We start from the raw sequence: 26,887 nt of genomic DNA, 5'->3' as shown, positions 1-26,887 counted from the left end.
TCCGTAAGGACCAGATTGTCAGAGGCAGCGGAAGAAACGGCAATCGCATTGCCTGTAATCAACAGTCGGCAACAAGACAGAACAATAACCTGCGACTCCAAGACGGCCATTAGGAACTTCACAAAGGGCTGGGTCTCCATCGAGGCAGCCAAAATTCTGAACCGCAGAGCAGGAGACTTCAAGAATGGCAAAATCACACCCAAATGCCTCAAATGGATACCGGCACATACGGGAGAATTAACCACAGAATACCCGAGCGCTCCTCCCACCCTCAACGAGAAGGCCCACTGAGACGGGTGACAACTAACCCACTGGGGCTCGGACAGTGACGGCCCAACACCCCGCAACACCTGGGGAAGGGGGGAGGACTGCGGCGGAGGAGACGGAGAACACGGAGGAGGCGACGACGACGAAGTAGCGAAACAAGACGACAGGGACAGGCTGGTCACGTACCCCGACATACTGACACACCATACGAAACGAAGAGAAGCATACCCACAACCGAACAAACAACTCGACAGGTCTCAAAAAACAGATTGAAGAAGGTTGCAAACCAATACGTTCCGAAACCCACCACATTTAGAGTAAATTCCAGACAATACCCAGACGCGAGCGGCAAGCTGTGCAAGCACGAACACGCAGTCATATGACACACATCTTATCGAAATGCACAGAGATCAGAGCAATATATGTCGAAGACAACATAGAACCGGATCTTGTCGAGGAGCGATGGCTAAGCGCTCTGACTAGCTCGGAACAACACTACCAACTATGGGCAATTCAGAGGCCCCGGGCATCGGTGCAAAGGCTAATCGTCACCGCACATAATGCCCGGGTGGCCTGAGCCGGGCTGGCAACCTCGCAGCTGCTTTTCTCATTAAAGTTGTTTCCGTCCGTCCGTCTTCGTCTATTATAAATTATTTTAAATGTGCCGCGTGCTTTTTGGCCCCGCTGTAGGTATGTGACATAGCATGGAAATCGTCTTCACTATAAACAGGCGGCGATCATATCAAAGAGGTAGTTGGCGTTGGCACGAGAGAATTACACGCGTGTTCGTGGCCTAACGGTTAGAAAAGTAGGCATATAAATGTTGGCAAGGTTTCGTTTATTTAAAAAATTCTTCAATAGATGACGTATGTTTGCTGCAATTAGAACATTTACGTATAATTTGTTTTATCGCTGCGTAATTGCCTAGAAAACAAAGTCAGCAGCCTGGACACTTATAAGGGCATATTAAATATGGTAGTGCTTTCCTTCGTGCTAGTTATTGCGTGTGATCAAAATATGGAAGTTTGTATTTGCATAGTTCATTCCTTTGTACAAGAATCTCTTTGTTACATTTAATACCAACGCATAACCACCAAAGTAAAGGTACATTCGGCCCTTGATTCGCCTTTATTTATGCACCAAAGCTTGTTATTTATATTCTAAAGCACTTTTACAAGAATGCCAAAAGAAAAGACTTGACTCTTCATCCCGGCCCTGCGAAAGTAGATGTCCAGCAAAGCTCTTTAAAACTACCACTATAACTTGTGAAGGGTTTATGCAGTTCTTTACTTCTTTAGAGTAGTTGTAGTAATGGTAAATTAGAGTAATGGTAATTTTGACAGCACGCCGTCGCCCATAGCGGTGCTGCTACAGCGTTGAATTCAGTTTCTAGGTTGGTTCTTTTGTATGCGAAAGGCTAGGGACGTCACTCCCCACCTCGCAAGTTGCTGTCTGCGCGGCAGTTTCCGCAACAGCAATCTTTACCGGGAAACGTATGCGGCGAGCGCTACGTGCTTCGCATTGTTATCAGGAGTGCCTTGTCATCAATTATGCGGTTCGGATTTTAGTTTTGCGCTTGTTCTTTACTGAAACGTATGCTGTTCTGTGTGTTGTATGCGTGATTCCAAAGAATGCGCGTCCTGTTCCCTTCACTTTGCTGACTGCTTGAAGCGTCTGCCGTACGGGGGCACGATCGAGCCACTGCTCCTGGCCCTGCACTGCCGCCGGAATCGGCCCACATTTGTGCTGGTGGAGGCGGGCACGAAAAATGCCGACCAAGTAGTGGCTAACAGCTTCGCTGTAAAAAGTACGATTGACGTCAACGTTCAAGGCAAAACAAACGCATTCGCAACAGACAATTCAACCTCTTGCAGTGTATATATCTACGGCCCTGGGGGGGGGGGGGGGGTGTTAGGGGGCGTGTCAGTGAAGAGAGAGAGAAGCGAGAGAGCCGTTCGGTGCGTGCAAGGTTAACGTACGCGTGTTTATAGACTTGTTTCTGTGTTCATATTGAGCACATTGGTGCGTACTTCACAAGCAGAATATTTCCCATGAAAGGGCGTCCTGATATTGTATACTGAAGGGTCATAATACCGGCTCGATGGCAAAGCCTGTCGCAGCTTGTCCTTTGAGTATTTGTCAAAATATGACAGACGATGGCTTGTGTCCGAAATTGTAACGCCGAACTCTACGCACCATCATGACGAACGCGTCGCACACATCTTCTTTCTAGCGACGGATGTAATAATACTGGCGTCCGAGCTAGCAAACCAACCTCAAATGATAACACTGAGAAAGAAGGGCACTTTCTAGATTTGTTTTCCGCTTGCTCCTGTTGCAGCAGTTGCAGTGAGGCGTTGTTGCATTATACGGGGTGACAATTTTTAAGTGTCCCGGAATATTTAACAATCGCCTGGGGCAGATAGCATAATTCTTGTCATTGAGGTGTATTATTGGAAGAGGTGGACTTTATCAGCACGAGAATGCAAAATGCATATTCAGCTAATTCTTCAACTATCGCTAATCAACTTACTACTTAAATACCTAACGGCACATATGGAAATTTACGAATTGTAGCCCGTGTGTTTGCAAGGTGAATCCACTTGGAATGAATTTTCAGAATTACATCGGTTTGCAGACATGCGTCATCAAACTCACCGCAAATATGCGCTTTTATTCCACTTACTTTTTAACAAAACGTGTTTTTATGCATTGCAGTACAAAAGTAACTGGAAAACCCATGTATATTGTCCCGCACTTTCAGAATAATATCTTGAAATTGGTGTAATCCCGAAAATTCCTTTCTTAGTGGCTATGCCTTGCAAATTAACGGGATACAATTCGTAAATTGCAATATGTGCCGTAATGTAATTAATTAAAAAATCATGCAATGAATTTAAGTTAATTAGTTGCGTATGTGTTTCAATTTTTCGCGCTCGTAAAGTCCACCTCTTCGAATAATGCAGCTCAAGGACAAGAATTATGCTGCATACCACCGGCGATTCTTAAATAGTCCCGTAGAACCGTGTGCATGACACGTGCCGTTACGAATGCATTTCTGCCAATGGAGCTTGAAGTCTTTAGAGCAGGGCTGAGAGAGGTGGACATGGCAGAGGCGCCCACACGCAACCAAGTTTAGCAAAGGAAAAAATGCCACCCGCAAAGATGCCCTGCGCATGTGTGGCAATGCAGTCATGACAGCTTGGCTGATACTCGTCATGTTATACACCACTTTAATAAAATCCTGAGAAGCCAGCAAAAACTGACACAAAGGACAACATAGGGGAAGTTACTTGTGCTTGATATTTGAAATAAATTAAGAAACGATAAAGTAATGGAAATCTAAGTGGATGAAAAAGCAACTTGCCGCAGACACTTACAAACCTTGGCGGTGGATGTGGAACATCCTTTCTACCGCAGGCTTCACGAGAACATGGTCTATTTTTTTTTGGGGGGGGGGGTGAAGGAAACCGGTTAATAAACCCACACATGCTACCTGAAGGCATCAATGTTGCCGGATTCGAGACCCTCGTTATGTAATAAACGAGAAGATAGGGGTTAACCGAGGGGTGGCGCTGCCTTACACTCCCAGGGTTCTACTAGGAAACATAAGTACCCAAGAGATAATAATAATATTTGGGGTTTTACGTGCCAAAACCACTTTCTGATTATGAGGCACGCCGTAGTGGAGGACTCCGGAAATTTTGACCACCTGGGGTTCTTTAACGTGCACCTAAATCTAAGCACACGGGTGTTTTCGCATTTCGCCCCCATCGAAATGCGGCCGCCGTGGCCGGGATTCGATCCCGCGACCTCGTGCTCAGCAGCCCAACACCATAGCCACTGAGCAACCACGGCGGGTATACCCAAGAGAGTGGGTGGGGAAACGGCGTCGCGGTAGCTCAATTAGTTAGAGCATCGGACGCGTATTGCGAAGGTTGTGGGATCATTCCCCAGCTGCGTCAAGTTCTTTTTTCATCCACTTTCATTTCCAGTAATTTATCGTTTCTTTATTTCAAATATCAAGCACAAGTAATTTACCCTCTGTTGTCCTTGGTGGTAGTGTTTGTTGGCTTCTTATGATATGACTAATAAAAATCCAGCCCCTCGGTTAACCCGTTTTCTCCTCGTTCACCATTTTAATCAAGTTATGCCAGATAGAAGCCCTACCGCCTTTTTGGCAACACTTCAACATACTTTTTCTTAAGAATGCGAGCGTACTGAACACACAAAAAGTCACACAACGCGCTTGACTTACCATATCAAGCCTTCTATCAATTTAAAAGAACTACAGGTCCTTCTTATTCACACATTTTATGAGCTCAGAAACTTATAGTCATGCTGTGTGCAAGAATACCGTCTGTCGAGTCAGTTGCTTTTACAGTGCTATGCTGAAAGTGGCGTTTCGCGGAAGTGTTCCCAGACTGAATATGTTTACGCCTTGGCTACGGTACAGGTGATTTTGCCTGAGTTGTCACGTCTTTCTCTTATAAGCTGTTGAACAGAACATAGCCACAAGTTAGGAGGTCATTGAGGCGAGCCCTGGACAATGGAAGGTAGTGGCTGTAAGCTTACCCAGCGTATACCACCGAATAGTGCCGTGACGCCTATTGAAAACTGTGATGTTTGACCTAGCTGAACCCGCTCCTTCATCGCACTTCTTCGGTGAACACAGGGCGAAAGCGTATGCGGTGCGGACGATTTTTCCATGGAATTCACGGTAAATTATGAGTAGCTGAATATGAGTAATCTGAGTAAATCTGAATGCAGGGTGTCATTCAGATTTAAGTTTTTGGCTAAGTGCGAGCGTTCCGAAAAATTTGCATCTCTTACCACTGAACACTGTGTTGAAGAACTCCAAAGATGTCCACCTCGGTGCATACGTGCGCCGAGGCGGACGTTGAAGTACACAGTGACGTCAGCGCACATTTCATGTGTCCCAGTTTTTCTCTCTTGCGGTTTCGTATATGACATATAATTTTGTCTTTCATCTCGGCGTTGGTTGTATACATACTCTTTTTGGTAATGCGACCGAACTTTCTTTTACAAACGGCTAATCAGAGAGTCAATTGAAAGGAGCGTAGTCTATGAGAACTTTGCTAATCACTGGCAGTGTGTTTGGTAGTTGCTGCTCCAGTTCGAAAGCACCTGCATTGACAGGCATATTGAAGCGCACTACGCAGAAAACAAAGCGGAGTGGAGCGGGCCTTCATGCATACCGTCATTCGCTTTTCTCTCCCTTCTGAGTGCACTGTAGTCAGGTATTCCAGAATTCTGTAAGAAGGAGGAAAAAAACGAAATAAATAAAGAAAAAAATTAGGAAATGCTGCACCGAAGGTTGCCACTGGTAGACGCGTCATCCGTCATCCGTGTAGAGGGAACACAGGCGCTATTTGCTCCGTTCGACTTCTGTGCTTTAAGCAGAGCGCACTTTGGCATTGATCCATTGGGTCGGGGCAAGAGTTTCGGCGCTACTGGCTGTCGTAAGTGCACGTATAAGTGAACGAAGCCCACGGCTGCCGCGTGAGACATACATCGGCTGTGTGCAAGAATTGGTCCGTCTGCTTCGCTCCGACTGCGCAATGAAGGCGTGCCGTTCCGCCGTTGGGCTCGCATGTGTCCTGGCGCTGCTCGCCGAAGCCTGCTGCACTGTCACTTTCGCCGAGTGGCGTAAGAATTTGATGAACATCAACCCTGGCTCACTGCAGCCGCAGTGCAAGAAAGGTGAGAACATGCTACTCCATGGACAAAGGAACAACAACAGAATGAAGGAAAAACGCTCGTTATTCACATGATTTCTATTGGGGCCGAGGAGTTACGGAGTCGCCATCGGTCGGAAGCGCCTCCCTTGCGTAGTATGAGGGATCACGCGGCGCGCTCCTCATAGGGTTCGCTTACGCCGCTCAATAAAAACACCACGCGGCAGCCCTCCTGGACATTTATGTAGGTACTCTCAAAACGAGGGAAGTTTTTGACTGTCGATATAATAATCTTGGGCAAACTGAAAGCACAGAATCGTTTACAGGCGCTATCTCTTTACCGAATACGTACAGTGAACGCCACTGCGCGCGCTCGCCGCGATGGAGTCTCCCGAACCGGCTTCTTGAGTGAAAGGTAGGAAAACGCTGAGAGTAAACTATGTTAAATATGTTCTTATAGTGGACTGTCTGTACCACCAAATGGGGCATAACATTATGAAGCCTCAATTCAGCGATAACACGGGTTCGCAGCGACCGACTGCGCGTCTGCATGCATGTCCGCGCACAATATTTTGCTTTCGCTGGGAGCGCGTTTTCGCACAGTGCCGTGAGCTTTAGGCCGCAACATACGAATATTTGACAGTACACTAGCAACCATTGTTGTGTGGACGCTATCAGAACTGTTCAAAAATAATTTCATTGTAGAGACTTCGACGCCTACGGCTTCTGTGATGTGCCATCGCGACGATTCAATCTTTTTTTTTTGTCTTCTAAATTCTTGGATATTTCAATATTATTTCTCAAGTTGCGTCGCACTGCATGTTTATCGGTCTTCCCAGCGTGCGAATTCCTTCTGCTCCTTTTTCATAATCCAGTGCATTAATTCATAACACAAACATGACCATATGCCATGCTTTTTTTTTAATGTGCGTCTTACCGCTCCCTTTTCGTTCCAGTGAACATGCCAGTATATATCTAGCATCAACAAGTACATAGACCAAACCGTGCTGACATTAGCCGGGCAGCGGGCGCGGGCAAGCGTCTCAGTGCGCGTTTTCTGCTTCTCACCGAACATCGCGCAGTCCCGGCGCCGTAGCAGAAATCTTCCTTGCGTCTGTGCTTGCTGCATACCCGAGTTGTAGCCGATCGCTGTCTGCCGGTTCAAAGTTTCGCAAGCCAAGCTTCACGCAGCTCCTTGTCCTGCAGCTACGTGCGAATAAGACTGACACCGGGCTCCGTTGTGTACGTCCGGCACTGCGGCACCGAGCAGTGTGCTGCACGCCTCCAAAGGCAGCCCCTACCTACTATAGTACTTTCAAATGTTGTCAAGCAGACACCCAAGGCGGTAAAGCCTCAACACTCAATCAGAACCGCGGCGCAGGTGGGACTTTAAACTTTCGTTTTCACAGCTCGCTTCGGCGCTTCCGAAGCAGCCGACGCGGCCGCTGTGCCCACGTGATCCCTAACGCACGTCACGCCGACCGTGGCGCCAGCTCTTCCAGAGGTGGAGCTCGCCCCCAATGAACACGCTTTAGTTCACACGCGGGAAGAACACGTACCTAAAGAGTTCAGGAGCGTTTAACAGCCGTTCCTTTACAGATATGTCGGAACATGAAGCTATTGTCGGTTGCAAGAAATCAGTAAATATAGGCATAAAGAGGAACTAGTGCGTTAAATAATAAATAAAGAAAAAATGAAAGAAAGAAAGAGAACATCCAGAAATCGGTGCTACTTTGATAGTCAAGACTAAGTTGTCAGGGCACGTCTTATAGTCAGAGGACCACAATCGAAGTTCTCAATATTTTGTTAGCATACCTTATCGAATACCTTTCTATTGTCACAGTGTGCTAAGAATTTTCCCGGGAGGTGCTCTGCTAATCCCGTTACGCAGAAATGGGGACAACAGGCACTTCTATTTTAACCACACTGATGCAAGAAAGCTTTCTTTAACCTTAATTATTGATACTACAATGCAGGATTGAAATTAATGACGAAAATGGTCAAAACAAGCTTTCAGAATTGGTGTAAAATATACGGGCTTCCTGCTAATAGTAAACCTATGTACTAAAAATAAAAAACAAGGGATACGTTGAGGACAAGATTGTCGATATTCTACTCTGCCATTTAACGGATGAGAAAAATCCTTTCACCCGCAATTTTTTTATGTTGCTTTTATTGTTGCTTTTTAACTTTTACTTTACAAAATAAATCAGCTGAACCCTGACACTAACATCTTGAACTGTATTACATGCTTTCTATCAAGTCGCTCTGAATTTGTAACCGCAAATGGCCATAACTCCCCACTTCGAAGCGTAACTTCCGGTGTACCACAAGGTTCAGTACTCGGTCCTCTTTTGTTTCTCATTTATATTGACGACGTCTCTTCCTCACTATCTCTAACATTCACTTATTTGCGGATGATTGTGTTATCTTTCGTGAAATAACTAATGTAGCGGATACTAACCACCTTCAATCTGATCTAATTAGTGTAGCTAACTGGTGCAAACATTGGCTAATACAACTAAATGTTGTCAAATGTAAAGTGATGCGCGTATCCCGAATAATTAACAGCATGCATACATATTACCTAAATAATCTTCCCTTGGAATTAGTTGACTCTTATAGATACTTAGATGTGCATATATCTACGAACTTACCTAGGAATGTTCGCACCGACTACGTAATTCGTAATGCTAACCGCATGCTTGGCTACCTACGCCGTAACTTTTCAATCGCCCCTTCACCCCTAAAAATGCTTCTTTATACAACCCTTATACGTCCGAAACTTGAATATGCATAAGGTCTTTGGGATCCTACCATTGACAAACTAATTAATTCATTAGAACTTATTCAAAATCAATTTCCACCGGATTAAAAGAAATCCACGTTTTGATAAAATTGCATAAGCAGGCCTGGAGTGTGGCCTGATCCCGGTGACCAGAACCGGTAACGCACTCCCTCACCAGAGCAGGATTGACCACCCTGGTGCAGCACTTGGCCACAACCTCCTATATGGACACAACAATCAAACCCCAGCCCTCAGTCCCCAGCAACTGCGAAGCAACTGACCACGGCGGCGGCCAGACCTGCGACGCAGCAGAGGGTGCTAAGAATCCCTGGCTCCGGACAGGCCGCCATTGGAATACGAACCTGGCAACGTTTAACGCTAGAACGCTATCTAGTGAGGCGAGTCTAGCAGGGCTATTGGAGGCATTAGAGGGCATTAAAAGGGATATAATAGGGCTCAGTGAAGTTAGGAGGCCAAAAGACGCAGATATCGTGCTAAAAAGCGGACACGTCCTGTGCTACCGGGGCTTAGCGGAGCGACGAGAACTAGGAGTTCGGATTCCTGATTAATAAAAGTATAGCTGGTAACATACAGGAATTCTATAGCATTAACGAGAGGGTGGCAGGTCTTGTTGTGAAACCTAATAAGAGGTACAAAATGAAGGTTGTACAGGTCTACGCCCCTACATCCACTCATGATGACCAGGAAGTCGAAAGCTTCTATGAAGACGTGGAATCGGCGATGGGTAGAGCGAAAGCAAAATACACTATACTGATGGGTGACTTCAATGCCAAGGCAGGTAAGAAGCAGGCTGGAGACAAGGCAGTGGGAGAATATGGCATAGGCACTAGGAATAGCAGGGGAGAGTTATTAGTAGACTTTGCGGAACAGAATAATATGCGGATAATGAATACCTTCTTCCGCAAGCGGAATGGCCGAAAGTGGACGTGGAGGAGCCCGAACGGCGAGACTAGAAATTAGACTTTATACTCTGCGCTAACCCTGGCGTCATAGAAGATGTGGACGTGCTCAGCAAGGTGCGCTGCAGTGACCATAGGATGGATGGTAAGAACTCGAATTAGCCCAGACCTGAGGAAGGAACGGAAGAAACTGGTACATAAGAAGCCCATCAATGAGTTAGCGGTAAGAGGGAAAATACAGGAATTCCAGATCAAGCTACAGAACAGGTACTCGGCTTTAACTCAGGAAGAGGACCTTAGTGTTGAAGCGATGAACGACAATCTTGTGGGCATCATTAAGAAGTGTGCAATAGAAGTCGGTGGTGACTTCGTTAGACAGGATACCAGTAAGCTATCGCAGGCGACGAAAGGTCTGATTAAGAAACACCGATGTATGAAAGCCTCCAACCCTACCGCTAGAATAGAACTGGCAGAACTTTCAACGTTAATCAACAAGCGTAAGACAGTGACATAAGGAAGTATAATATGGATAGAATTCAACATGCTCTCAGGAACGGAGGAAGCCTAAAAGCAGTGAAGAAGAAACTAGGAATACGTAAGAATCAGATGTATGCGTTAAGGGACAAATCCGGCAATATCCTTACTAATATGGATGCGATAGTTCATGTGGCTGAGGAGTTCTATAGAGATTTATACAGTACCAGTGGCGCCCAAGACGCTAATGGAAGAGCGAATAGTCTAGAAAAATTTGACATCCCACAAGTAACGCCGGAAGAAGTAAAGAAAGCCTTAGGAGCTATGCAAAGGAGTAAGGCAGCTGGGGAGGATCAGGTAACAGCAGATTAGTTGAAGGATGGCAGGCAGATTGTTCTAGAAAAACTGGCCACCTTGTATACGCAATGCCTCATGACCAGGAGTGTACCGGAATCTTTGAAGAACGCCAACATAATCTTAATCTATAAGACAGGGACTTGATAAATTATTGACCGATCAGCTTACTGTCCGTTGCCTACAAAGTATTTACTAAGGTAATTACAAATAGAATCAGGAACACCTTAGACTTCTGTCAACCAAAGGACCAGGCAAGATTTTGTAATGGCTACTAAACAATAGACCTGTATTCACACTATCAATCAGATGATAGAGAAAAGTGCGGAATATATAACCAACCCTTATACATAGCTTTCATTGATTACGAGAAAGCGTTTGATTCAGTCGAAACCTCAGCAGTCATGCAGGCATTACAGAATCAGGGTGTAAACGAGCCGTGTGTAAAAATACTGAAAGATATCTATAGCGGCTCTACAGCCACTGTAGTCCTCGATAAAGAAAGCAACAAAATCCCAATAAAGAAGGGCGTCAGGCAGGCCGATACGATCTCTCCGATGCTATTCACAGCGTGTTTACAGGAGGTATTCAGAGACCTGGATTGGGAAGAATTGGGGATAAGAGCTAATGGAGAATACCTTAGTAACCTGCGATTCGCTGATGATATTATCTTGCTTAGTAATACCCCTGTCAAGCGGGCAAGTTAAGTGCACTGACGGCGAGTGCACTCAGTTTTTAAGTGCACTTTCCCAAATCTTAACGTCGCAGCGGAGTGTACTCTCAGATGAGTGCACTTAAGTCGGAGTACGTTCACGGAACGCACTTTGCTGGCCGAGTACGTAGCCTCGCCGCCAACGCTTTCAACGACGCAAAATGTAATGCATAGAAAAAGGACACAGAAGTTCATTTCAGTTAGTGAACAGCTTTTAACAATATAATTTGTGTTTAGCGAAAAGCGAAATAGCACAATAAAGAAACGAATTTATCATGTACGCAACTAACGGCGCCAGAATGATGCGGCACTGCGGCTCCGCCATGTTCATTCAGTTCGTGTTTATTTTGGTGTGAAAGCGTGCTGGCGGGTGGGGGGGGGGGACCTTGCCGGTCGTGCTTTGAGCCGTGTGCGTGGCATTTTGCAGTGTAGCTAAATATCGAACTCGCCATCTTTGCTCATATATAACTGCTCATATTCTGTTCTAGCAGGATCAACTGCCGCCTCGCCGCACGCCGCCATGTTGTTTTGGATTTGCTAGGCATTCGTCTTGGCCAGCATTGACTTGCAACAGATTTATAAGAAAAACGTCTTCGTTTTTTTGTTGAGACAAATAGATGAAGTTTGTTTTTATATATAATTCTACTTAAAACAATCGCTTTTTAGCAGCTTTCTCTTGTTAATTTACACCTTTAAAAACGCGCTCTTAGTCTGTCGCCATTTTTTTTTTTTACTGGGAGTGCACTCTGTTTTCCCGTTAAGAAGCGCGCTGCCTAAAGTGGGACTCAAGGTCCCGAAGTGCACTCCCAGTAAGTGCACTTAACTTGCCCGCTTGACAGGGGTATAACTCAGGGGACCAATTGCAATGAATGCTCACTGATCTGGAGGGGCAAAGCAGAAGGATGGGTCTAAATATTAATCTGCAGAAAACTTAGGTGATGTTTAACAGTCTCGGTAGACAACAGCAGTTTACGGTAGGTAGCGAGACACTGGAAGTGGTAAGAGAATACATCTACTTAGGGCAGGTAGTGACCGCGGATCCTGATCATGAGACTGAAATAATCAGAAGAATAAGAATGGGCTGGGGTGCGTTTGGCAGGTATTCTCAGATCATGAACAGCAAGCTGCCACTATCACTCAAGAGAAAAGTGTATAACAGCTGTGTCTTACCACTGCTCACGTACGGGGCAGAAGCCTAGAGGCTTACGAAAAGGTTTCTACTTAAATTGAGGACCACGCAACGAGCTATGGAAAGAAGAATGATGAGTGTAACGTTAAGGGATAAGAAAAGAGCAGATTGGGTGAGGGAACAAACGCAAGTTAATGGCGTCTTAGTTGAAATCAAGAAAAATAAATGGCTATGGGCAGGACATGTAATGAGGAGGGAAGATAAGCGATAGTAATGAAGGGTTATGGACTGGATTCCAAGGGAAGGAAAGCGTATCAGGGGGCGGCAGAAAGTTAGGTGGGCGGATGAGATTAAGAAGTTTGCAGGGACAACATGGCCACAATTAGCACATGACCGGGGTTGTTGGAGAAGTACGGGAGAGGCCTTTGCCCTGCAGTGGGCGTATGCAGGCTGCTGTTGATGACGATGATGACATACCGGCACATGATACAGGTATGTCGAAACAGTTGTCATCCGGCTAGAGAACCTATATCGGGCTTCTGTGATAATGTGTTAGTCTAAGGATTAGGTTAAATTTTCAAGCCAGCTCAACGGGAGTTCTGCTCATAGGCTTCAGGATGGGCATAATAAATATTGATCCCCATCTTGGACGTCCAAACAGAAGCAATTTACAGAATCATTACATCAAGTTGAATGTTTGCTAAGTTTTAAATTTCTAAATTTGAAGCTTAACTGATAAACTTCCGCTTTTTGGAAGCACTTGTCAAAATTCTGTGTTTAATGTAGCGAGTTCAAAAGGTCTGACTGCTGTGCTAGTTGCTGAATTGTGCTGACTAGAAAACACGGCTCAAAATAGTTCGACACGGACATAGGCAACCGACGAGGATGGACGCTCGTCTCTGAAGTGTTCGTCCTCGTCGGTTGCCTATGTCCATGTCGAACTTTTTCGAAGCAGAGTTTTCCAGTCACTCTTCAGAGCCGAAGAAGCCGTTCAGGTTTTTCTCTTTGACGCATACGCATACGTACGTATGCGTGTCTAGCGAACTGTGATGCAAAAAATGTCTCACAAATGCATTCGGGGCGTGCACAATGAAAATATTGCGTTTTACATGTTTGAATATGGAAAAAAGCGAGGGGCTCACGTAGGGTCGAGTTAGACTCAAATTGTGCGCAGGAGCCATGGTGTCTTATTTCCCTCTCGACTGCTTTCGTCTGGGACGGCCTGCTCTTTGTTCTATAAAAATACCAACTCAACAATCTCCACGTTGACAGTTAACACAAGGAATATGGTTATTATCGACGTTTAGCGGTTGGTTTGCGCATTAGTCCGAAGCCTCATGCGTTGACCAAAGAACACATGACGAACACGCCCTCGTGGCCCTGGGGGGACTAATGGCTTGTCACGCCTAGCTTGCACCAAGGCAACGCGCTCACCAATAGCTGTGGTATTCTAGTACACGCTACGTACATTATCTATTCAGGTACCCTAAAGGCCCGGCTGGGAATTACAAAGGGGGGGGGGGAACAACAGTGAGCACAAAGCAACGCAGCACTGCGATGTGTACAGAAGTCTTTGGCCGTTAACAGCATGTTGAAAAGAAAAACTCAGAATATAAAGACAGATAACAACAAGCATCAACAAGCATTCGATTTTTACAGAGAGTAGCGTTTTATATATATATATATATATATATATATATATATATATATATATATATATATATATATATATATATATATATATATATATATATATATATATATATATATATATATATATATATAAAGGGGGAGGGGTGGATGAAGGTTACAGCTCTTCCTAATCAACGACAGATGCAATGGGGCAGAAGATTCCATTGACGGATGGCGAGGACGAGAGGCTAATGGAAGAACAGATTAGTGGGGGCAAAGATGGGTTCGACTTTCAGTTGGTGGTCAATGCGTGGGAATATGCGATGCGCTGGCGTGATACGGGACATAGCGAAGAGTGGCTGTGATATAATTTGTGAAAGAAAGGACAGAATAGAAAGCATTCTACGTCTTTCAAGAAGAGGTAACTTGAGAGCTTTCTTTATTTCAGTCACACTTGCCGTACGCCAGTAGTTCTTCGATAAGAATCGAGCGGCTTTATTCTGAAGAGATTCCAATTTTGTTATTACGTATGCTTGGTACGGCTTCCAAATAAAAAAAAAGCGTAATCCAACTGCGAGCGCACTAATGTGCTGTATGCTAAAATGTTTGCGCCTGTATTAGCTAAGCGCACATTGCATCTGAGAAATCCAAAGGTTTTAGAAGACTTGTTAATAACCGTATCTATGTGAATGTTCACGAAAGGTCGGATGCTAAATGGATCCCTAAATATTTTATGAGAGGTACCGATTATACGGTCATGCTGTTTAGAGTGTAATGGCAAGGTTCGAGGTCAGATATTGTAATAATATTTGGGGTTTTACGTGCCAAAACCACTTTCTGATTATGAGGCACGCCGTAGTGGAGGACTCCGGAAATTTTGACCACCTGGGGTTCTTTAACGTGCACCTAAATCTAAGCACACGGATGTTTTCGCATTTCGCCCCCATCGAAATGCGGCCGCCGTGGCCGGGATTCGTTCCCGCGACCTCGTGCTCAGCAGCCGAGGTCAGATATTGTGGTAAATCTCACGACTTTTGTTTTTAAGATGTTAATTTCCATTTGCCATTGCGTGCGCCAATTGTTAATCTTGCCTAAGTCCTATTGTAACTGAAGTGAATCCGAAGGTTCATTAATTTGTCTTTATATCACGCAATCATCTGCAAACAATCTGACCGTAGAACTCAGGTTATTGTGTATGTCATTAATATAAGCTAAGAATAAGATTGGTCTGAGTACAGACCCTTGCGGTACTCCAGATTTAGCGTAGGAAAGGGTTAATGAATGACCATTAACAAAGACTGATTGGTAGCGATTAGGCCAAAAATTCTTTTAATCCAAAAGGTAACCTTCGAAATAATGTTCAGATTGTCAAGTTTCTTTATTAGACGTTTGTGTGGAACTTTATCGAGTGCTTTGGCGAAATATACAAATACGGAGTCGATTTTAGATTGAGCATGAACAGCGCAATGAAGGTCAGTAATTAATTCGAACAGTTGTGTTTCGCAAGATCGACTGTGGAGAAAGCCGTGCTGATTCGCAAAAAAGAAATGTTTCACCAGATAGCTCATGATGGCCGATGAGATTATGTGTTCCAGTAATCTGCAGCCGATGTTGGTTAACGAAATTGGTCTGTAATTTGACGTGTTATAAGCATCACCAGATTTGAAAACGGGTATGACATGCGCAATTTTCCAGTTGTTTAGGACACAGTCCGTATCTATTGATTCCTGAAAAACTGTGGCTAAGATGGGGCATATCGTAGGCTTTGCTATTTTGAGTAATTTAGGACATATTTCATCGGAGCCAGGTGCCGAGTTACTAGGGAGACGGTCCATGGCAGAATATACGCTTTCTGACGTGGCAGTTGTGCCAGGCATAATTGAGTGCAGCGTTGGGAATTGTAGCTCAGTAGGTAAGGTGCTCTCATGAGGGAATACTGAGCAGAAAAATTGGCTGAATTCTTCCGCTACTTGAAGGGAGGTAAGAAGATTACCTTCTTTATTTATGGATACTGAGGAGTTTGAACTGCAATTTGGATTAACAACCCGCCAAAATTTTTGAGGATTGTTTTTCAACATGTGTGAAAGCTCGCTGTTACAAAATTTGTCCTTCGCTGATTCAATTTCACTTTTGTACAGTTGCACATGTCTGCGGTAGTTGATCCAGTCGTGTTCAGATGCTCCAATGGATGTTCTAATCGTGCTCAGATGTTGCCGAGGAACTAATGCATTGAACGTGTGTTGTGATAGATATTGGCTACGAGGATTGCGGGCAAGGACTCGTCCGAGATTCGCGTCCAGATTCATTAATTCTGAGATTCAAACCATAACACCTGTCGCAGTAACATATCTATAAAATACGCTCGCCAGAAAAAGATAAAAAGACACAAAGTAAAACATATTAGAAAACCAAAATTAACAATCTCTTGCGCGCACTTCTTGTTTTATTCCGCCAGTTTTCAAGGCCTGCAACGTGAAGTTGATCAGCTTGGTCGGCGTGATGGAGGCGCTCAAGCAGCACTGGGAGGAGTACACGGTGGGTGCTTGAATCTTGGTCTGCGCCGACACGACGCGCGGATCATCGCGATTCGAGGCGTGACCGCGAGGAGCGCGCGCGACGAAGACCGCACGAAGCGGTAAACTTCCTTCTTCTGCTGCGTCTTTCCAAATTACGAATCGCCAACTGGCCTACACCCACGCGCTGCTGTATTCTATGCTGTCGCATACAACTGGTCAACGGGAATTTGACAACTCGCTGAATTTACTCAGGCACAGAAGGTCAAGGAGGGTTTTATAAAAATCGCGCAATTTTTTTTTCATCTTTTATATGTAAGCTCCATAACAGTGTTTCCTTTGCTATACAGTACAAGTGTTTATTGCAAGATGTCTAATTGTCCGCGTTTACGAGTCTTGGCTAGGCAGCCACTGTGATGGTGTGCTCTACGTCATCCTTCGTTTTCCCTGATCGAACAGCGGTTCATGCGCTTGCTGCGCATGAACCACTGTTTCCTAAAAAGGTATCACGACCTAAATGAAATAAAATGGCGTGAGAAAAGTAAACACTCATTATGACCACCAAACATTTATTTATTTATTTATTTATTTATTTATTTATTTATTTATTTATTTATTTATTCATTTATTTATTTGTATAAACACACTGTTGTCTTTCTTTTTTCAAGACAAAGTAAAAGCTGGTACAGAATGAAAAGTACAATGTTACGAAATTAAAAAAGCACAACAGCGAAGTAACGGCATCAGCAGCAGTTACGCAGAAGTTGAGCTAGGTAACACAAATAACTAAAATAAAAATTCCATTTCCGCTTGCTGTTTGAGCAGCGCTGTCTTGTTCCCAAGCGAGTTCCATGCGCTTCCGCTTCTTATTTTTGTATCACTGTGGAATGTAGTTTCCCTTCTCTAATGTGCTTCTTCGTAAGTTGGTTCTTCAACTGGTGTCAACGATGCGCTCCAATAACCACTGGTCAATCTCCAGATCGGCAGGCCCACGTTACCTCCAGGGTCCTGGGTGCCCGTTCGTAATATCTGGAGCTTGATATTTCATAACATATGCTTTGATGCGAAGATGTGGGATTTTTCCCCACCTGCGGCCAGTTGTTTTTTCCTTCACTTTCATTTCCGTTAATTTTAAATTTTTATTTCATTTAGTAAGTACAAGTAATTTCCCCTATGTTGTCCTTGGCATCAATGTTTGTTTACTTCATATGATATCATAATATATATATATATATATTATTTATTTGCAGTACTGCTAGTCTCAGTGAGACCAAAGCAGGAGGGCACAGTTTTACAAAAAGAAACAAACAGGTCATTATACATGGTACAGTAAAAGAAAGAAAGGAAAGAGAAAAAGCTTCCTTAACGACTGTAGAAATCACCAATGACGATGTGAAGTACAATACTTTTGGTTGGTACAATAATATGGCCATAACACTATAGCAGTATAGTTGGTATAACAATATAGTATTACTAGAAGTTATATAAATATTAGCGAATAAATGTCCCATGTAAGATTGCAGAAGCTATAAAGCTAACATAAGCGCGCAGAAGCGGCCAGTGTGGGGGTTGAAATGCAGGCGTTCCACGCGCAGCAGTAAGTATTACAGTTTTATATATGTGGATGCGTTAAGTGGCGTCTTCTCTGTTGAATGTGTCTTGTAGGTTGATAAATGATGAAAGTGACGGAGAGGAAACTATGTCTGGGTGGAGGAGATTCCATTCTTTGATCGCACGTGGGAAAAGTGAAAACTTGAACGTGCCATTGCGAACACTGTGCTGGTTTAGTGTAAATGGATGATTTTTTCGCGATAGACGTGATGTAGACAAAGTAATGTACTTAGCTCGGTATATGTTATAACTGCCATGCATTAGTTGGTAGATGAATTTTAAGCGGACTTCTCTCGCCCTAACAGATAGTGTATTAAGACCTGCGTTAGCTAAGAGGTTTGTTGGGGAGTCATAGGGCCTGTATTTGTTAAAAATGAACCTCACAGCTTTTCTTTGCACCTTTTCTAATTTTGATATGTTATTTGATGTGTGCGGGAACCAGACGATGTTAGCGTATTCTAAGATAGGGCGAACAAAAGTTGTGTAGGCTAGTAGTCTGGTGTGCTTCGGCGCAAGGCGTAAGCATCGTCTAAAAAAAAAGCTTGCGTAATGCGACTGAGGTAATATTATCAATATGTAAGTTCCATGAAAGGTCAGAAGAGAATGTCAAACCTAGGTATTTGTGGTTATTGACTTTATTCAGGCAAGTGCCACCGAGGGCGTAAGTAAATTCCGAAGGCTTCTTTTTTGTTGTAAAGGACATGCATACAGATTTACTGGTGTTAATTGACATTTGCCATTCTTTACACCAATTGGACACCAAATCGGACACCACTATATAGATATATATATATATATATATATATATATATATATATATATATATATATATATATATATATATATATATATGATGGTCCGTCACCACTGTGAAGGGGCGCGTACATATATGAGCGGAAGCGCTGTACTGCGAAAATCACTGCAAGACATTCTTGCTCTGTGACGTTGTAGTCGCGCTCGGAGTTAATTAAAGAGCGACTCGCATAGGCGACGACGTGTTCTTTGGTGTCGATGCGTTGAATAAGGACAGCACCGATGCCAATACCGCTAGCGTCCGTATGAACTTCTGTGGGAGCCGCATGGTCCAAGTGTTGAAGAATGGGATGGGACGTCAGAAGAAACTTCTACTTACGAAAACTAGCCTCACGTTCAGGAGTCCAATCAAAGGGAACGCCCTTCTGGAGGAGGCATGCCAGCGGATTCGCGATGTTGGCAAATCCATGAATAAACCGGCGAAAGTACGAGCAAAGTCTCAGAAAACTGCGTAGCTCTTTTACATGGCGAGGTTGCTTGAAGGCTTCCACAGTAGCAGTCTTCGCTGGATAGGGCCGTATACCGTCCTTACCCACTAGATGGCCAAGAATCAGTGTTTGGCCCTCTCCAAAATGATATTTCTTCGAGTTGAGCAACAAAGCCGCCTTTCCCGAGCAGTCTATGTAGTGAGCATATATATATATATATATCCCTACATCGTCTAGATAGCACGTGCATACTTCCCTCTTCAAACGATGCAGGATGTTGTCCATAAAGCGCTCGAAAGTTGCAGGCGCATTACAGAGCCTGAAGGGCATCACATTCAATTCAAAACTGTAATCTGGTGTTACAAATGCTGTTTTCTCCTTGTCTGCCTTGTGCATAGGAATCTGCCAGTACCCCGACCTCAATTCAACAGACGAAAAGTAAGACGCTGATGAAAGGCAATCGATAGCATCATCAATACGAGTAAGAGGGCATACGTCCTTTTTAGTGTTGGTGTTGAGGCGACGGTAGTCAAAAAAAGATCGCCATGTACGATCTTTCTTTTTAACCAGAATCACTGGTGCTGCCCACATACTACAGGATCCTTGGATTACATTCTTATTTACCATTTGACGAACTTGGTCGTTGATCACCTTGCGTTGCGATGGTGAGAGACTGTGCGGCTTCTGTCGCAAAGGTTGGGCAGATCCCGTAAGTATCCTATGGTGTATACGAAAACGAGGAAACAATGGGGGCCCCTCTTGCTGCGAAAAGTCATACAGCCGGGCATGTTTTAGCAAAATATTCGGCACTTCGTGACGCTGATTAGTGCTGAGCGACTTGTTCACCATAGTTAGAATGGAGGACCGCGCAGCAGGGCATGCATTAACGAAATGGCGCTCATCCGCAGAATCGGGGGCCACTGTAAGAATGGCGAGCGACAGCACTTGATCTTCATGGTATGCGGCAAGTTTCAGACCCTATGGTAGTATTGCAGGTTCACTGGAACAGTTTACAGTACATACGTTAGTGCGACCCTGAACAACTGGCAGCGCAAAATACGGTATCAGCACATTCCTCTTGATTTAACTCAGACGAACGGGCTCCACGGTAGCGTCAAACGTTCCGTCTGTGGTAGGTAAACAGGCGACTGAAACACATGTTGTGAATAACGGAGGCACAGCTGTATCCCTGGATACACAAAGCACATTTTCATGGTACGGTGGGCCTTCCATAAACGCAGCAGAAAAGCTCGTACCTACACTGATTTCTCCCGTTCTGCAGTCGACAGCGGCACCACACAGTTTCAGAACATCGAGGCCCAGGATTACGTCCTGCGTAGAGTGAGGTAAAACAGCGAACTCTTCGTTAACTATTTGACCACCCAAGATAATGTCTACATTGCACACACCGGCAGGACACAACAGCTCCCCACTCACTCCGCGAAACGTATCGGCACGGTACGACATCACTTTTCGTCCTAGGGGGCTTTTAAACGCAAGACTCATTACTGAAACGGTTGCTCCCGTGTCCACTAAGGCCATTTACGGAACTCCGTCAATTAATACAGACACCTTATTCTTAAACATGCAAATAGGTGGAGGTATCTCTGTCGACATCGAAGACTGTCCAGCGACCTCACCTCCAACGGCCGCGCTGACTACCTTTCCGGCGCTGACGACGGATAGCGACGCCGCGGAGAGGGCGACCGGCTTACGCGAGGAGCGGGTGTCAAGCTGCGATCGGATGCTGGAGAACGGTTCCGCAGCAGCTCCGGGTGCTGGTGAGGCAAGTTTGCAGGATATGTCTGCGAGGGCGAATACGTTTCGCCAAGTGGAGCGCGGTACCGTCTTGACATCGTCGATCGGTCGAACCTCGGTGGTTGGCGGCGATTGTAGTACTTGGCAATGTGACTCAAGTCGCCACAGCTATAACACACAGGTAAACCACGATCGATGAAGTGTTGCTCGAAGCGCTCAGCTGGGAGGGGGGGAGGAGGAATTGTCGTGTAGCAGAGTGAAGCGACTCAGCCTGCTGCGGAACGATCGGTCTACGTGCAAACCTGCCGGGGGGAGGGTGATCTGCAAGTCGGTGTTCAGGTGCTCAGGTTCAGGCCTCTGTGGTAGATGTCTGTGACACATACCGACGGTTGCCATGGCGCTCCTCTGGGATTGGCGTCTGTGACACATGCCAGTGCTTGCCACGAAGCGCAGTGTGCTGCAATCGCCATGTATTGCGGGTAATAAGCATCAGGTTGTTGCATGTCGCTGCGCGCAAGTACCTGGTGTCGCAGCAGTTCTTCGCGCACGATATGCCGTATAGTAGATGAAAGATCGGCGGACGGGCTCTCATCGACGCTGGCAATGGTTGTGGCATTCGCTAGGCGTCCAAATTTTGGCGCAATGCGACGTGTCTTCAACGTCTCAAACGTATGGCAATTACGTACGACATCTGCGACGGAATCAACGTGTTCCCTGCTTATAATAATATTGTAGGCATCTTCTGCAATTCCTTTGAGGAGATGTCTGACTCGGTCTTTCTCAGACATCTGTAAATTGACTGTTTTGAACAGCTTGATGATTTCTTCTATGTATGTAGTGCATGTCTACTTTGCTATCACTTTACCTCCTCCTCTCCTCTCTCCCCAGCATAGGGTAGCAAACCGGATCTACTCATCTGGTTAACATCCCTGCCTTTCCCCTTTCTCTCTCTCTCTCTCCAGGAGTTCGAGCTCTTAGAGCTAGTGTTCTCTCCGCACGTTTATGTTTAGCATAGGAGTCGCCAAAACACTTCTTAATTTCCTCAACGAAGCGCTCCCACGTTGAGTCCCTGCTGGCCTTGTTCAGGTAGTAGACCATCTGCAGGCCATCGTAGTTTTCGTACTAGATCAGCGCTGTCTGACTTGGAAACAACACGACATATTTAAGCTGAGTGACAAAATCCTAATAGTTGCAGCAGCTCATCCTTGTGTAGTGCGTCAGCCACTCGTCGGCGTCTTCACCCGCTTTTCCTGCGAACGAGCGTGGTTCCATGTTGTGCTGCAAAGGTCCAACTAGCGCTGACCTTTGAGCAGGTAAAACTAGAGGTGGCGTTTGTGCACCTCAGTCCTGAGCCATAGGGAAGGTCGCTGGCGAGAGACCGGCAAGACGACTGCTCCGGCGAAGTTCTAGGTGTTGCGACTCTGTGGTACGTTGTGTCGTACCCCGCACCTCCACCACTCTGTTACGCCCACGAAAGGCGTTTATTTACAAGCCAGGTAGAGTTGGACGCGCCGGCCTTGATCAGCTGAGCGCCTATCGAGATTCAGCTAGCCAGCCGCACGTCGTCTTCCTCCTCCACCTCTCTTGGATGCCCCCCCCCCCCCTATAGTGTTGAGGCGGAAATCCATTACCCACGTAAGAGTATCACAGCATATATATATATATATATATATATATATATATACACACACACAATCGCCTGTGATAGCGCCCCTGTCGCAATTGTGGTTTGGCTGCTTTGAACCCGAATACTAACGGGAATATTTTGCTTACAAGTTTACGTTGTCGAAAGTTTGAGTCTGACGTAACACGTTGCTGAGATACTTGAAGTTGTAGCTAATAACTAGTCAGCGCAATAAGATTAAAAAATGAATATTAAGGGAAATGCGAGCATTTTGTATTCCTCGGTGTGTACCACAGTATATATTGTTACGGAAAGACAATTACATATACAGGTAATGTACAACGGTTGAGCGACACATATGGTGGGTGAACTCTACGCGCATCCCTCTGCTTCGTAGTTTTCGACGTTGTCTTCGTTTGCAGCATGACCTTCGCCAGCGGGAGCTTCGTCCCGGCGTTTGCGACGTCAGATGCCTCATTGCACGGTATGGACCAGAGCATAACGCAAAGGCAGCTTTTGTGAGAGGCCAACGAACCGCGATGAGCTGCAAAGCAGGACAATGTACACTAGGGATGAAGCAGACGTCTCGATATCGGGCGTCATAGGTGCGCCGCTGCTTTTATTGCAAAGTGGCAAGGCGCTAGCGGGCAATTCGGCGTGCCTCCGCAGCCATAAGAATGGCATCACGATCGCCGTCGTGTCGAGACCATCAATAAAAGGCGCGTCAAGAAGTAGCGTTGGGTCACGTCCCTACAGAAGATGAAATTGACGAAAGCCCGCAGAGTCGTGACGAGAGTAAGTGTATGCAAACCTCGAGAAGGGCAGAGCAGCCCACCAGTCACGGTGGTCGGGAGCTACATACATGGCAAGCATGTCAGTGATTGTAGGCTTGAGACGTTCTATGAGGCTTTTGGTTTGAGGGTGGAAAGCAGTGCAGCTTGTGCTTTGTAGTGCCGGAGCGCAAGATTGACACAAAGTAGCGGACCCGGTCGGGGAGCAGTACGCAAGGAGCGCCGTGATGAATAACATCTTCGAGGGGATCGGTTGCACAGCTGGTCTAAGAGCACGTATGATAGCGTACCGGGTCGTGTAAGTCCGTGGCCGCTGCTCTCCACATGTTGCTTGCGGGCACGCCTGTTGGCTTCGCACATCATTTAAAGGAATAGTAACGAGCGCCTGCCTCATGTATTCATCTTTTGCCACCTTGCGGGCATTGTGAGGCAATTCTGAAAAACAAGAAAAACTCAGTCGTGGGCAAGTATATTATTTAAAATAACCGACATACCAGTCGCCTTTTTGAACTTCACTTTTCAAGTTGTAACAAAGGCAACTGTTTTGAAAGGTAAGCTGCGTACAGCTCAGAACATCGGTTGCTCATTATAGAACTGATTGCAGTATAATGCTACGCTGTTAAGGCAGACAACTCCTTTCAGATGACAGCTCTTCTTCACACCAACTTAATAAATATAGAATTGTGGTTTCTAGTGTTAAGAAAGCAAGTTCTAAAAAATATTTTGTCTACAACATTGCAGGCGGTGCCATGCGTGAAAGGGATGCTATCAAGAACCTTCCCGGATTTCAGCGAAGAATGTTCCATGAGCGGATTCTATGGAAATGTACGCATCGGCCTCTTCTAAACATGTAGTCTGTACGACATATAATTTGCGGCACCTAGTTGACAATACACGGCTTCTCAGGCAGCGGGAAAACTTAAGCAGAGACAAAGATGTTTGTAGACGGCGTTTACCGCCTTTCGCTCGTAAACATTTCAGTGATGGAGACGTCACGTTAGTGACGCCTAGGGGACACGTGTTTGGCCTAAAATTCTATATATGATGTGAAGGAAAAAACTGACCGACGATTACGATACTCCCTAATGCGAAATTTTCGCGCAGCTATATACGTGTTTTCATTTCGCAATATATTGAGGCAAATAATTTAACAGAGAATCTAGTAGCATCGGCGATCATCGAATATCTGATCTGCGGGTCAAGCACGTCGGCTTTTACACATGATTCGTCGAAGGTTCCAGTGTAATCGCTGGCGTCGCTTGGCTTCCTGAAAGTACCACACGATTCGCGTCGCGCATGCAATCAAATTACAGAACAATCGCAAACCATGACAATCGAAACAAGCGCGAACGAGACCAAACCAAGCACACCAAACGAGCGCGAGCGAGAGCCGACGCGAGCAGGCGTTAGCGCGAAACGAGTGGTCCTGCTGAGACCAGATACGCGAACGCATCGAGCCGTCGGGCGGGTCCGCATGAAACCACTTTCCCGCGTTCACGGCACTGAAGGGGCCGCTCTCATTTGTTTCCGCCGCTCGCGGCTCGCGTCTTTCGTCTGCCGCTCCGCGTTCGCTCTTTCATGTTTCGCCGTCGTGCGCGTTCACTCGGTTACGCCGCCGCCGCTTGCCGCAGAGACAGGAAACTAAGAGCTGCGCTCTAAAAAGAAGCGGGGAGGGTAGTGGAGGACGAGGCTAAAACATATGAGAACACATACGAGAACATAATAATTAGTCCAATTCACCGAGGTTATGTTTGCATACTTCAGTAAAACTTCAATGAGATCGGAGCTAAAAATTTAGATCTCGCTTATCTCACAGTATACCGAGTGCACCCATATATCACCAACAATATACTACAGTTCACAATGACCAATGAGCTAAATGATATATTAATAAATAAATAATTTAATTAATAAATAATTAATAATTAATGTTAATTTACTTGCTAACCGTATTCTTCTGTAAAGGATTTTTTTCGCTATTTCAAACTGTAAGAGCTAGGGCATTAATCAACAACATGACGTCACGAACGGGCTGCAGCGGCATCACGGTGCTGAGGAAATTGAATGCATTTACGATAGGTCATCATCATCAGCAGCAGCAGCACCAGCAGTAGCAGCAGCCCTTTTGTATGTCCACTGGAGGACTAAACTCTCTTCCAGAGATCGCCGAATTCCTCTATCTTGTCTCACTGCTCAGAATTTCCTCATTTTACCCCACTACGTATTTACATGCCATCCTGAATTGCGCTTCCCTTCCCTTGGCACCATTCCGAAACTCTTATAGTCGATGGACCACTGGTTAACTACATCATGACCAAGCAGCCTCCATTTCTTCCTCTTATGATCAACCATAATGTATCGACTGCCCCCATTCGCTCTCTAATCCACACCGCTATCTTCCTGTTTTCTTAGTGTTAAGTCCATAATTTTTTGGTTCAACGACTCGTTCCGCGACCCTTAACTTCTTTTCAAGCTTCTTTGTCGACCTGCAAGTTTATGCCCGATATTTTACTAATGGTAGAATACAATGATTGCACACGTTTCAAGGATAGCGGTAAGCTGCAGATCATGACTAGGTAATACTTTCCCTATGTGCTCCAAACCAATTCTGGCCTTCTGTAGATTTCATTCGGATTGATAATCCGGTCCCTGTGACTAACTGGCCTACATAAACAAGCTTCTAGAGTGCTTCTACAGGCTCGCTGTTAGTCCGCAATTCTCGTTCTCGTGCCGGGCTATTGGAGACTGCCGTAATATTCTGCATAATAATCTTCAGACCTGCTACTTTCTAGGCATAGAGTGAGTATCATTTAACATATGGGATATCCTTGTCTGACCCACTTCTTAACAGGTATTTATACGCTTTTTTGTAGGAAGAATTGAGTAGCTGTGAAGTCTTGAGATATATTCGCAAATATATTCACGTATGTTTCCTGTACTCCTTGGTTACGCAATGCCTCTGTGGCAGCGGGTATGTCAACTCAACTGACGGGCTCTTCGCAATCTATGGACGACAAAGATTGAATTCACTGGTATAGACCGTTGACCATTACATCGGTAATATGCATGTTAGCAATGCAGGCAGTTAAGTTAAAGCTGCAAGCATGGGCAGATAATAATGGCATTTGGGAAAACTTGAGAATGGCTTCAGAATAGGTAGGCGTTTGGATGATAACTTATTTGTCCTTACTCAGTGTATAGAAATATTGAGAGTAGAAATGGAGACCGTTATATGCGGCCTTTTTAGGCATTACAGGAGCGTTTGACCGGCGTGAGCACGTGCATTAGCGTGTGCTTAGATGTATGCGCCCAACCAGTGCTTTACAGAGGAGTGAATGGACCTGACTCCGCCGACATTTTAATGGGCTGTAGGC

At 45.3% G+C, this 26,887-nt stretch overlaps 1 protein-coding gene across 2 annotated transcripts in view; it reads left to right on the top strand.

Annotated features, from left to right (window-relative positions):
* Positions 1-5,731: 5,731 nt before the first annotated feature.
* LOC142585953 (uncharacterized) overlaps positions 5,732-26,887 on the top strand; it is a 39,288-nt gene continuing 18,132 nt past the window's right edge. The window contains exons 1-3 of one of the 2 annotated variants that reach the window (XM_075697083.1): positions 5,733-5,991; positions 16,431-16,510; positions 24,255-24,338. In XM_075697083.1, the coding sequence (XP_075553198.1) occupies positions 5,850-5,991; positions 16,431-16,510; positions 24,255-24,338 (306 nt within the window). In that variant the 5' untranslated portion in view covers positions 5,733-5,849. Of the gene's footprint in view, positions 5,992-16,430; positions 16,511-24,254; positions 24,339-26,887 lie in introns of both variants that reach the window. The other variant, XM_075697084.1, reaches the window with a different exon arrangement.

This window comes from Dermacentor variabilis, chromosome 6 (assembly GCF_050947875.1).
Source record: "Dermacentor variabilis isolate Ectoservices chromosome 6, ASM5094787v1, whole genome shotgun sequence".
In the NCBI taxonomy this organism is placed as follows: domain Eukaryota; kingdom Metazoa; phylum Arthropoda; class Arachnida; order Ixodida; family Ixodidae; genus Dermacentor; species Dermacentor variabilis.
The sequence above is the reverse complement of the archived record's forward strand: the minus strand, read 5'-3'. Positions and strand labels throughout refer to the sequence as shown.